Source organism: Phoca vitulina, unplaced genomic scaffold (assembly GCF_004348235.1).
Source record: "Phoca vitulina isolate PV1807 unplaced genomic scaffold, GSC_HSeal_1.0 scaffold16, whole genome shotgun sequence".
NCBI classification, from domain to species: domain Eukaryota; kingdom Metazoa; phylum Chordata; class Mammalia; order Carnivora; family Phocidae; genus Phoca; species Phoca vitulina.
This window is the reverse complement of record NW_022589719.1, coordinates 29,590,946-29,603,581: the sequence shown is the minus strand read 5'-3', so window position 1 is coordinate 29,603,581 and position 12,636 is coordinate 29,590,946. Positions and strand designations below refer to the sequence as shown.

The following is a 12,636-nucleotide window of genomic DNA, read 5'->3' as shown; positions in this document are numbered from 1 at the left end:
CGTCCCAACTATTTATTTTTTAAAGTAATCTCTACGCCCAACATGGAGCTCAAACTCACAACAGAGATCAAGAGTTGTGTGCTTGAATGACTGAGCCACCCAGGTGCCCCTGAATTTCAATTTTAATGTCGCCAAAGCCAATGTTTCCAAAGATGATTTACCTGGACATATACTAATACTATTTTTATTGTAAAATATATTTACTTTTATGGATTTTTGTTTTGTTTTGGCAAATAATATGAAGTGTTCCAAAGTCCCCTCCCCAATTATCAGTAAGCAATTTCGGTATGCACCTCTAAAAGAACTTTTTTTTTAAGATTATTTATTTATTTATTTGACACAAAGAGAGAGCACAAACGGGGGGTGCAGCAGGCAGGCAGAGGCAGAGGGAGAAGCGGACTTTCCTCTGAGCAGAGAGTCCAGTGTGGAACTCAATCCCAGGACCCCAGGATCATGACCTGAGCCCAAGGCAGATGCTTAACCAACTGAGCCACCCAGGTGCCCCTAAAGATTTTATTTATTTATTTGACAGAGAGACACAGCGAGAGAGAGAGCACAAGCAGGGGGAGTGGGAGAGGGAGAAGCAGGCTTCCCGCGGAGCAGGGAGCCCGATTCGGGGCTCCATCCCAGGACTGAGGTCATGACCTGAGCCAAAGGCAGACGCTTAACGACTGAGTCACCCAGGCGCCCCTGAATATTTTATTTTTAAGTAATCTCTACACCCAGCATGGGGCTTGAGCCCACAACCTTGAGATCTAGAGTCATACTCTCCCCTGACCAGCCAGCCAGACATCCTTTCCTCATAAACTTTCAGTTGTTTTGGGGTGCTTTTTTTTTTTTTTTAAGATTTTATTTATTTGACAGAGAGAGCCAGTGAGCGAGCGCAAGCAGGGAGAGCAGCAGGCAGAGGGAGAGTGAGAAGCAGGCTCCCCGCTGAGCAAGGCTCAATCCCAGGACCCCGGGATCATGAACCAAGCCGAAGGCAGATGCTTAACCGACTGAGCCACCCAGGCGCCCCAGGTTTTTTGCTTTTTTTAAAGATTTCATTTATTTATTTGAGAGAGAGAGAGCACGCTCGCACAAGCAGGGGGAGGGGCATAGGGAGAGGGAGAAGCAGGCTTCCCCCGAGCAGGGAGCCAGACATGGGACTCAATCCCAGGACCCTGAGATCATGACCTGAGCTGAAGTCAGAGGCTTAACCGACCCAGGTGCCCTTCAGTTGTTTTGTTTTCAAATCAGAATCCAAAGCAGAGTCACATTTATTTGGTTGATGTGTCTTAAGCCTCTTTTAATCTGTAAGTTCCTCTCTCCTTTCCCTGCAATTTTTTTTTTTTAAGATTTTTATTTATTTGACAGGGAGATAGTGAGAGAGGGAACACAAGCAGGGGGAGTGGGAAAGGGAGAAGCAGGCTTCCCGATGAGCAGGGAGCCCGATGCGGGGCTCAATCCCAGGACCTTGGGATCATGACCTGAGCCGAAGGCAGACACTTAATGACTGAACCACCCAGGTGCCCACCTGCAATTTTTTTTTTTTTTAGGATTTTATTTATTTTTGATAGAGAGCAGCGGGGGGGTGGGGGGTCGGCAGAGGCAGAGGGAGAGAGCGAGAGAATCTCAAGCAGGCTCCCCGCTGAGTGCAGAGCCTGACTTGGGGCTCGATCCCACAACACTGAGATCATGACCTGAGCTGAAATCAAGAGTCAGATGCTTAACTGACTAAGCCACCCATGCACCCCTCTTGTAATTTATTTATTGAAGAAATTGGGTTATTTGTCTTACAGTTTCACAGTTTGGAGTTTGTGGATTATATCCCCAGAGTATCATTTAACATGTTCCTCTGTCCAAAAGTTCCTTTGAAAATGTGTATATATATATATATATATATTTTTTTTTTTTTTTTTTAAGATTTTATTTATTTATTTGACAGAGACAGACACAGTGAGAGAGGGAACACAAGCAGTGGGAGTGAGAGAGAGAGAAGCAGGCTTCCCGCCGAGCAGGGAGCCCGATGTGGGGCTCGATCCCAGGACCCTGGGATCATGACCTGAGCCGAAGGCAGACGCTTAACGACTGAGCCACCCAGGCGCCCCTATATATATATATTTTTAAGATTTTATTTATTTGACAGAGACACAGCGAGAGAGGGAACACAAGCAGGGGGAGTGGGAGAGGGAGAAGCAGGCTTCCCGCCAAGCAGGGAGCCCGATGTGGGGCTCGATCCCAGGACTCTGGGACCATGACCTGAGCCGAAGGCAGACGCCCAACGACTGAGCCACCCAGGCGCCCCGAAAATGTATATTTAAATAAAATATTGAAAATAATAGTATAGATAGTATGTGGTTTTGGCAAAATTGTAAAGGTAGTGGGTATGAGTTCGGAAGACACTGACTAGTCTAAACTGTCCCTTATGTGCCCAAGTATGGACCTTCACATCCACAATACTTTCTCTTCAATCAAACCCTGAAATTCTGCATGGAATCCATTAAGGACTGGTAAAGTGAGCTGCCCCCCACTCCACGAACTTCTGAGTACAGAGATTTAGGTGCTCTCTGGCTGATTCCTTCAGGATGTGGGCTGGCTGGACCTCCTCTAGACCCATATCTGACTGCCTATCTTTGAAAAATTTCTTGTTCATTAACATCTCCATTAGAAGTTGGCCTTCAGAATAAAGACTGAAATGTAAGCCCGACTACTTTGTCTCTTAGCAGTGCTAATAAAGGAATTAGTGCAATAAATTTCTAAAATACGTTTTTAAATACCAGTTTTATTTTTTCCCTCATTGACGCAGAAGATAGCTTAGTGTGACATCAAGTCTTTGGAAGGAAAAAAAAAAAAAGAAAAAAGAAGATCAGAAAGCAAAACTTGCCCAAAGCAAACATGCAACCATGACATAATTTTGCCAACAACCTAGGCTTAGAAACTTATGCATCTTGGGAAAGGAGCAAAATATTCTATTTCTGTTAGTTCTGTCCTTTGACTTACAAGATGATTTGGTAGGAAACCTTGTTGTTGTAAGTCCTGTTATTTAAGGATATGGGGAGACACAAAGAGGAGCCTGGCTCTTTGGGGGGCGGGCATTACTGATGAAGGCAGAGGAATTCATGCATACTTGGCAAGACTAAGGGTTTTGGGGTGGTTGTTGTTCTTTCTGAAATCTGTCCTTACAGTGGCCAGTAACACATGCTTACTACCTCCACTCATAAAGGTTGAGACAGTGCTACATGATCTCATCTACTCTGTAGAACTCAAACACTGTGGACATTATTCACAAGTACACAGAATGACAAAGGAGCTCATGGTTGATGGAGTCTCCTATTGAGACATGACTGCATCAGATCTGCAGCCTGCACTGACGAAGCTTCTAGAAAGTTCCATGGGTGCTTCAGCACTAGGGAAGGAGGACCCTTCCTCATTATTTCCCTCCTCTGTAAGGAACTGAGCTCTTGCAAAATATAAGGTGACAAGTAAAGAATATATTTATGTTTTTATCCTGCTCTTTCATGGTACTGTTTCAAGACGTCGTGGCAATCTGTTTTTCCTATTTTTTTTTTTTTTTTTAGAGAAATAAGCATACTATAGATATGCACCTATTAAAAATTAAAATGTTTACTTGGGTTTTTTGTTTTGTTTTTTGGTACGAGGGTTGAAGAATTATTAAATACTTAAATGCTTGACTCAAGGTTTTAAGAAAGAAGAGTTTAATGAAAAAATAAGTAAGTATATTATATGAATGCTTTGAGTATGAACAATAGCAGGGACTAGAAATTATCACCAGAAAAAAAAGAAACCAGATACTTTTGTGGGGGGGACAAAGAATCTGAATGTACATGGAATATTAAGAATAAGGAATTGATTTAATCAGAATGGTTAATTTCATTTTTTTTTTTAAAGATTTTATCCATTTATTTGACAGAGGAAGAGATAACGAGAGCAGGAACGCAAGCAAGGGGAGCGGGAGAGGGAGACACAGGCTTCCCACGGAGCAGGGAGCCCGATGCGGGGCTCGATCTCAGGACCCTGGGATCATGACTTGAGCCGAAGGCAGACACCTAATGACTGAGCCACCCAGGCACCCCCAAAATGGTTAATTTCAAATCTTTCCTTTTTAAGGCATGTGGGTCCAATTTATAATTGTCTGTTTTCACACAATAATATATCTCCCAGTTTGTGGCCTGTGTGACTTTGGCTTTGGGCATCTGAGGAAACAGAAAAAACTCTTTTGTCATTCTTTCATCCTTTACTAGCCTTCTCCTCTGTATATGGATACATATAACATCTATCATTAAAATCTATCCCATAGAGAGGATTAATTGCACCTATAGCTGATTGTATTTCTCAAGGCAAATATCCGCAAGAATATCATGTATGGAAAGCTATACAAATACATAGATGGATAGACCAAAAAAAAAAAAACAAAAAAAAAAACAGAACCACCAAAAGACAGAGACTGCATAAGTGCCCAAGAGTTTGTGCAGGGATAGAAACAAAACCGAAATCCACCTGGGTCAGAGGTATGGGGTTAATTTCTCTTGCTGAGGCTCAGGTTTCCCCTCTGGTCTTTAACTTTCAAGTTCAAGTGGAGGAGCATCTTTCTTCTTTGTTAACCAAACATGCCCCGGTACAGCTGTCTCTCTTTCTGATGGTAGCTACTGAGTTCTGACTGTGTTAGCTGGAGATACCGCCGGACACTGGCGTCTTAGAATAGGGCAGAGAAGGCGATTAGAGACGGTTAGAACACGATCACACCTCGAGGCAGGAAAGGACTGTTCACACAGTTCCTCCTTTTTTTTTTTTACAATTTTTTCTACTTTTATAGAGTCAGATATTTCCTTTTTAGCCATGGCCAAAATTTATAAACAAGCCCTTTAAAATGTTCAAAGCAAACATATTGGTTATAAATACTTAGGGAAAATACCAAGTTACTGTTACTGGCTTCTGCAAGCGAGCATTTTTACCCCCACTTTAGGGATGAGGTTATTTTACAAAAATAGGTCAGAGATAACCCCAAATGACATTCTGAATAAAGGATATAAACCAGCACTATTATTTCAAATCAAGATTCCAGTCTTTCAAAGGACTTACTATAGAAAGTAGGTTTGAGGAGGACCGGATTTCTGAATCTGGAAAGAATCATTTGGGTTTACTTAGTATTATGCTGGAACAAATTTTTTTTTTTTTTGGAGGGGGGGTGTGTGTGTGTGTTTAAGTATCAGAATAAACATATTCTCTGGGAGAATAAGTTTGTTCCGATCTACAAAGTATGCAGAGTATTTTTTACTCTCTAGAGCCCAGGAATCTTCCTCTGAAGAAACACACATAGGGGCGCCTGGGTGGCTCAGTCGTTAAGCGTCTGCCATCTCAGGGTCCTGGGATCGAGCCTCACATCGGGCTCCCTGCTCCGCGGGAAGCCTGCTTCTCCCTCTCCCACTCCCCCTGCTTGTGTTCCCTCTCTCGCTGTCTCTCTCTCAAATAAAATCTTAAAAAAAAAAAAAAAAAAAGGAAACATACATAAAGGTGGGTGTAGGACTTCAGCTGCTAATTTAGCCCTTCTTTGATGAGGCTTCTTCTCTACCTTTAGTTGTGGAGTTTGTTCTGCCAGTCTTCAGGTTGATTTCCGGGGTATTTAGGATGATTTGATAGGTATCTAGTTGGATTTGTGGGACAAGGGGAGCCTAGGGTCTCCCTACTCCACTGCCATCTCCCCCTCCACATACTTCTGTTTTTAAAAATCTTTCTAAGATCTGAATATATCATAACTATTCTTTGCAATAGTAAATCTCATTCATTAATACCACTGTGAATTTTTAAAAAATCTCTGTACAGGAAGAAAAATCTCTGTACAATCAGGGCTGGCTGGTTGTTAATTTGATAATGAAAAAGAGTTTCAAGAAATAAGAGTTTCAAGATAATGAAAAAGAGTTCCAAGAAAACCTGTCACAACTATAGAGACTAAAGATATGATCCATGGCTGGCAGTTCATCTATGTACTTGAAGGTAAGAAACATGAACAAATGCCTCATGTTTTAGGTCTTTATTAATTCACACTGGCTTTCTCATTCATTTATTCTATTATTATTATATCTTATATTTAGATTTTATTTTTAAGTAATCTCTACACCCAACATGGGGCTCGAACTTACAACCCCAAGATCAAGAGTCACACGCTCTACCAACTGAGCCAACCAGGCGCCCCACCCGCCCCATTCATTAGAGAGTTTTTGCTGCATTGTTCTTTGGGGACCCTCTGCTTCTAGCATCTCATAGCTGCTCTAAGCCAGAATGCAAAATGGCGACAATTTTCAGTGCTGAACCACGAACACAGGAACGAGTCTATAATCCACTTCACAATATCCTTGCCTTGGAAACAAAGAACCAAGTCTCAAATTCTCTCTCAGTAGGGCTGCCCTTTTTCTAGGTCATACCTAGGCCTAGCTGAGCTAAAGGATAAAATGATAGCTCAAGCAAAGGCCAGACCCAGTGGGGGAGCTGCCAGAAATAAGGATCATCAAGTATATTCACTGGAATCTAGATACTATTTCAGTTACAGTCTCGGACCTGAAACTTGAAAAACAATGCTTTAAAACCTCTCTCACTGGGGGGGATGGAGGGGAGATTATATATATGCCTGTTGAAGCATAACTACTTCTGGAGGGTATACAATACTGCTTTCCTGTGGAGGCAAGAATACAAGGATAGAAGAAGGCCAGTTTATCAAATACCTCTTTATACTTTTTGAATTTTGAGCTCTGTGAATATATTATTGTCGATTCAAAAACATTCAATAAATTGAAAAAGTAAAATAAAATACTCCCTCTCCCCCCCCCCCCCCCCCCCCCTGACAGAAAGCACCTCTGCAGGACAGTTTTGTTTGTTCTTACCACTTCCACCCCCTTCTCTCTCACCTTTTGGCTGCCTACTGACAGCAGCCAGGAGATGGTGCTGAGCCTGGTCGTAGTCCTGCAGATGGAAAAAGGCCACTCCAGCCCGGTACAAGGCCTTGGCATTATCAGGTTGTCGTTCCAGGACTTTCTGACTGTATTCTTTCACTCGTTCGTAGTTCACTGGCTCCATCTGAAGGAGACAAGCTAATAGGCCAAATGAAAGGAAAGACAGAAGAGGGAGGAGGGGCTTATTACACTTAGTTCCACGGGCCAGTTGGAGGCAGCACCAGAGGACAATACCAACAGTATTCACTCATCTAATGCATCTAAGTGTCTACCATGCGTCAGACATTCTTCTAGGCACCGGGGCTGCAACAGCGAACAGAAGCTTTACGTACCTTGTAAGTGACCTTAATAGCTACCGAATGCTTACTATGTGCCTAGTGCTGGGTTAAGTCCAGCTATAAAACTGATAGGAACATACATTAAAATGAATTTAAAATTCTTCACTGTTTCTCTTCTACACCAGGCTCTCCATCTTGAATCCCCATTTAACCACAATTATTGTACTGCAGTTTTAAAATAAAATATTTTATTTATTTGAAAGACAGAGAGAGGGGCGCCTGGGTGGCTCAGTTGGTTAAGCGTCTGCCTTGGACTCAGGTCATGATCCCGGGGTCCTGGGATCGAGCCCCACATTAGGCTCCTTGCTCTGCCAGGGGCCTGCTTCTCCCTCTCCCTCTGCCACTCCCCCTGCTTGTGCCCTCCTGCTCTCTATCAAAGAAAGAAAGAGAGAGAGAGAGAGCGCACACGTACACGAGCAGGAGGATGGGCAGAGGGAGAGGGAGTCAAACATACTCTCCACTGAGCAGGGCGCCTAAGGGAGGGCTCAATCCCAGGACCCTGAGATCATGACCTGAGCCGAAGCCAGAGGCTTAACCAACTGAGCCACCCAGGTGCCCCTGTACTGCAGCTTTATAAACAACAACGGTTGCCATCAATTATGTGAGAAAATAGCAAGCACTGTGGTTGATAAAACATTATCTCGTTTAGGGATGCCCAAGTGGCTCAGTGTGTTAAGCACCTGCCTTCGGCTCAGGTCATGATCCCAGGGTCCTGGGATTGAGCCCCTCGTTGGGCTCCCTGCTCAGCAGGGAGTCTGCTTCTCCCTCTGCCTGCCTTTCTCTATCCCTCTCACCCTCTCTAACAAATAAATAAAATCTTTAAAAAACAAAACAAAACATAATCTCGTTTAATCTTCTCATCCACTCTATGAAATTGGTGTTACTCTCTCCATGTATTGGACCAAGAAATCAAGGCTCAGAGAGATAAAGTAACTTGTCCAAGATCCCACAGCTTCTAGGTGGAATATGAAATTTGAACCAAGGACTCTCTAATTCCCAAACCATCATTCTTGATAATATATTACTTCACTATTACCTTGGATTATATAAGGGGACTTCGAAATACAAATCTGTTTAGGAGGCAATGTTCAGCCTTTCTATAATTAAAAGGGAAATGTGCTCCCTATTTCATGACTGTAGGAATTAAACATAGTATTATTCAATCATGGTGCTGAGAAGAAAGGAGAATCAGGGCTTCTGAGGACATTAAAGGGCCCAGGCTTACATCTGCATCCCTTCTACAATATCTCCACCAAGTGGTCATATGGCTTGTATTTAACTAATCCATCACTGTAGCTTCATTCATTACTTGACAACTGGTTATGCAGCACTGACCATATGCTAGGCAGAGCCAGGAGCAGCAGGGAAGAGGAACCAGACAGACATCTTTCTTTTCTTTTCTTTTCTTTTTTTAAAGATTTTATTTATTCATAAGAGACAGAGAGAGAGAGGCAGAGGGAGAAGCAGGCTCCCCGCTGAGCAGGGAGCCCGATGCCGAACTCGATCCCAGGACCCTGGGATCACGACCTGAGCCGAAGGCAGACGCTTAACCATCTGAGCCACCCAGGCGCCCCAGACAGACATCTTGATGAGTAAACACCACTTGCATCCTAGCCCCCAAGTAGGAAGAGTAGACAATAAACAAATGAATTTTTAGAAGTGTTTTGAGGAAAACAGAACTATGCTAGGAATACAGTGAATGAGGTCGGAGTGATGCTTGATTATACAAGGCCTCTCGAAGAAAGTAACTTTTGAACCAAGCTCTGAATGACCAGGGTCACTCAAGGGACAGGGCATTCCAGCCGAGAGAGAAGAAATCCTACAAAGCTAGAAGGTAGAAATAAATGTGCTTTGCAAATTCAGTGTATGGAGGAGCCAGACCATGTCAGGCCTACAGGTGAGCATCAGAGTTGGGGTTTTTTCCTAAGTGTAATGAGATACCACTGGAGGATTTTCGGCAGTGACACGATCTCATTTCCTTATCTACAAAATGGGAATAATCACAAGTAGCTGGCAGAATTTTTATGAAGATGAGAAATATTGTAAATAAACGGGCCCACATGTTACAGGCATTCAATGAGTGAAAATGGTTAACTGAGTAAGTCTTTATGGAGCATCTCCCAAGCACCTCCAAGCAGAGGCTCTATGGATGGCTAAGCCATACTCTTTGCCATCAGGTCCACCTACAAAGTGAAGATATTGGCTGGCCACCCTCTTGTGGCACTCACTGTCCCCATTCTCTGCTTTATTCCTTTCCCCAGCACTTAACGTCATCTCATATATTATGTATGTTACCTTTGTTAATTGTCCATCTCCTTATTTGAATTTATGTTCCATGAGAGCAGCTCTTTTTATCTGTCTCATTATCCTCCCATGTCCTTAGTACCAAATAAATGTTGAATTGAATGACTTGAAACATTAGCTACTATAATTACTATTGTCGGTACTTGAGTCTAAGAGTAGTGCTGGACACACACTATAACAAAGCTAGATTTTCACCAAATCATAGGTGAAAACTATTGTAGTAAAAAAATCACTTTTAAATAACCATCACGAAGTATAAAAACCAATCCTAATAATTTCCATGGCCTCAGCTGGGACCATTTAGAATGCTTTAACATATTTCAAAATAATTTCATTAGCTCTATGATTATTTGTCCGCCATAGAAGAGACCTAAGCAGTCTACTTTCTTTTCGCAGGTTAATCTTAGTGATACTAACTCTGGCATGTCTCTTCATCCAAGGCCATATGGAGATGGATGACACTAGTTATCCAAGAGTTGATTTTTTTTTTTTTTTAAGATTCAGAGAGAGCGAGCGAGCACATAAGTAGGCAAAGGGAGAGGGAGAAGCAGGCTCCCCGCTGAGCAGAGAGAGCCCAACGCAGGGCTTGATCCCAGGACCCTGGGATCACAACTTGAGCCTAAGGCAGACGCCCAATCAACTGAGCCACCCAGGTGACCCGCTGATTTTTTTTAAAGATTTTATCTATTTATTTATTTGAGAGAGAGAATGAGTGACGGGAGGGACAGAGGGAGAAGTAGACTTCCAGCTGAGCAGGGAGTCGGGACTCCAGCTCAATCCCAGGCCCCTGGGATCAAGACCTGAGCTGAAGGCAGATGCTTAACAGACTGAGCCACCCAGGCGCCCCTAAGAGCTGACTTAAAGGAAGAAGGAAAACGAGGAAAAGTTGTCCAAAACATCTAATAATGACTGACACCACCAGCTAAAGCAAGTGCTTTCTTTCCTACATTAAAGAAACAATGCCATAAACGTAAGTTCAGTGTTTTCTCCAGAGCGTGCAAAATTCCCTAAATCTATCAGCATCACCTGGGAGTTTGTTAGAAACACAAATTGGTAGTTCTCCCCCCTCCACAACTCAGACCCACTAAATTGGAATCTCTTGAGGGTGGGGCTCAGTTAACAAACTCTCCAAGTGAAGTTTGAGAAGCACGGCCCTGTAGAAACTCATTTAAAGCCCTAGAGACTGGAAATACATTTCAATTCATGGCAGAATAATTACATGACAGAAGAGCACGCCCGTGTTTTTCCCAATGTTCACAGATTTCCACGTGCCTGCCTTGAGATTCTACCCGCCCTTCAGCCCTGTTCTTACCAGCTAGATTGTTGTAGCAGTCTGTCTGGGTGGTGTGCAGTATGTTCTCCTGTTCAGGTGTAAGGGCCGGGCCCTGAGGTCCTAGATTAGGTATCGGGGAGGGCAGACTTGGATCCAGACCCCGCAGCTGAAGCAGAGCTCGATGGTACCTACTTACAGCATCTCGGTACTTCCCTTCTCGGTAACGCTGGTTCCCTTTCTCCTTGTACAGCTGAGCCTCCTGCAGGCGCTTCTCCATAACTCTGCCGCCCAGAGCTCTTGCGGAATTGGGAAGTGAAAGAGCAATTGAAGGTCTGGAGATAAGAGCAAAATAACTGATTTAGGTAGCCGATTTAAGAATGCACGAAATTACCCTTCTCCAGGACGCCCCCCAGAGAATAAGTTTCTTATTTCTTCTACAGCCCCTTCCTCTCTTCTCTGCAGTATTTTTCAATCTCTAGAAGTACAGGACTAATCAGGGAGAGGATGTGGGAATAGCAAAGCCAAGGATTAAGTGATTTCTTAAAGAGACTGCGGGGTGAACACACCTTCCCCCAAAATCAAAGGCCGTACTAAGGAACTGTGGCAGGCGTGGGAATGCCGGCGGATTTTGCTTCCTCCTTTCTTTTGGACACACCTCCCTGACCCGGAAGTGGAAGGGAATAGGCGGGGACAACTGCTAAAAGAGGTCTACAGGGCTTGCCTCCACCCTTGCTCTTTATTTGCACGTATTCAACAAACATTTGTTTATGCCTGTGTCAGAAGCTGGGAACCAAGCTGAATGCGTTCCGTGCACCCAAAGCACAGGCATAAACTGACGCGGCAGCAGAGCAGCTCAGCTGCAAGTCCATCAAGCCCCACGGCCAACCGCTCGCCCTCTGCAAATGCCCAAGCACGGAAGTCTCCTCCTCGGCTTCGGTTTACGGGCGGAAGCACCTGAAACACCTAAAGCACCGACGCCAGAGTCCCGACAGTTTGGAGTCTAAAGGGTCGCGCGCATTGCGCCACGCCGCCCAATCAAAGGCGGCCTCGAAAAAGTAATCCCGCAGAAACGACCCCGCCTCTCCAGGCCCTCTGCGGATCAACCCGGAAAAAAAAACTCCCGGCAGCTTCGCCAATTGGAAGAATCCGGACGATCACGCATGACCAATCAGAATTGCAGATGTCGATTCAAGTTGGCCAATAAGAAAGCTAAAAGGCGAGGTCCCGCCGTCTGTTGCTGGGTAGAGAAGTTGAAGGATTGCGAGAAGAGGGCCAGGGAATCACTGTATATTCCTTGGTTTGGGGAAGCCCTTTGTGTACTAAGCAGAAGGACAATTGCTAGTAGGCTTTCAAGTTGCAACAGCTTCCCTCCTGGCTTTTTTTTTTCCTCTCAAGAAGCTGCTGCACATATAGGTAGTAGGGAAGGAAAACTAGCAAGCAAGCCCTAAAACGACAGCGCGATCGGAAGCCACACGGGAGTAAGGGTGGTGACGGGGTGGGAGGGGCGTGTGGGAAGGGAGCTCCCGGCGGCTGCGCAGAGCCCGCGGTTGGAAGTACGGGAAGGCGGGCGCGCACACCCCTCCGTGCTACGAGGCACTTGAACCGTAGCCAGTCTTCCCCGTCTCCGGCTCCGGTGCGGCTGCGCGGTGAAACTACTGGCGGCGATTGGCCCAGGGGTGAGAGGGGGCGGGAGGTAAGGGGAGGGAAGTCCGTCGTCCTTGGCGCGCGCCCGCCCGCGACAGGGGAACCGAGGGGTCTGTGAGGGAAGCAATTC

General features: G+C 44.7%; 1 protein-coding gene across 4 annotated transcripts; it reads right to left on the bottom strand.

The window, feature by feature from the left end:
- Positions 1-2,345: 2,345 nt before the first annotated feature.
- TTC9C (tetratricopeptide repeat domain 9C) lies at positions 2,346-12,344 on the bottom strand. 4 transcript variants are annotated; one of them, XR_004300696.1, is made up of 5 exons: positions 11,429-11,530; positions 10,902-11,194; positions 6,903-7,085; positions 4,501-4,695; positions 2,346-2,813 (listed from the first exon to the last, which is right to left on the bottom strand). XR_004300696.1 is itself a non-coding variant. In XM_032414312.1 (4 exons), exons 2-4 carry the CDS (start codon positions 11,137-11,139, stop codon positions 4,601-4,603), a joined length of 516 nt encoding a protein of 171 aa, XP_032270203.1. In that variant the 5' UTR covers positions 11,140-11,194; positions 11,817-12,344; the 3' UTR covers positions 4,051-4,600. The 4 variants fall into 4 exon arrangements, 3 of the variants coding, with proteins under 3 accessions (XP_032270203.1, XP_032270202.1, XP_032270204.1); XM_032414312.1 differs by lacking the exons at positions 2,346-2,813; positions 11,429-11,530 and adding an exon at positions 11,817-12,344 and having other exon boundaries at positions 4,051-4,695; XM_032414311.1 differs by lacking the exon at positions 2,346-2,813 and having other exon boundaries at positions 4,051-4,695.
- Positions 12,345-12,636: the final 292 nt, after the last annotated feature.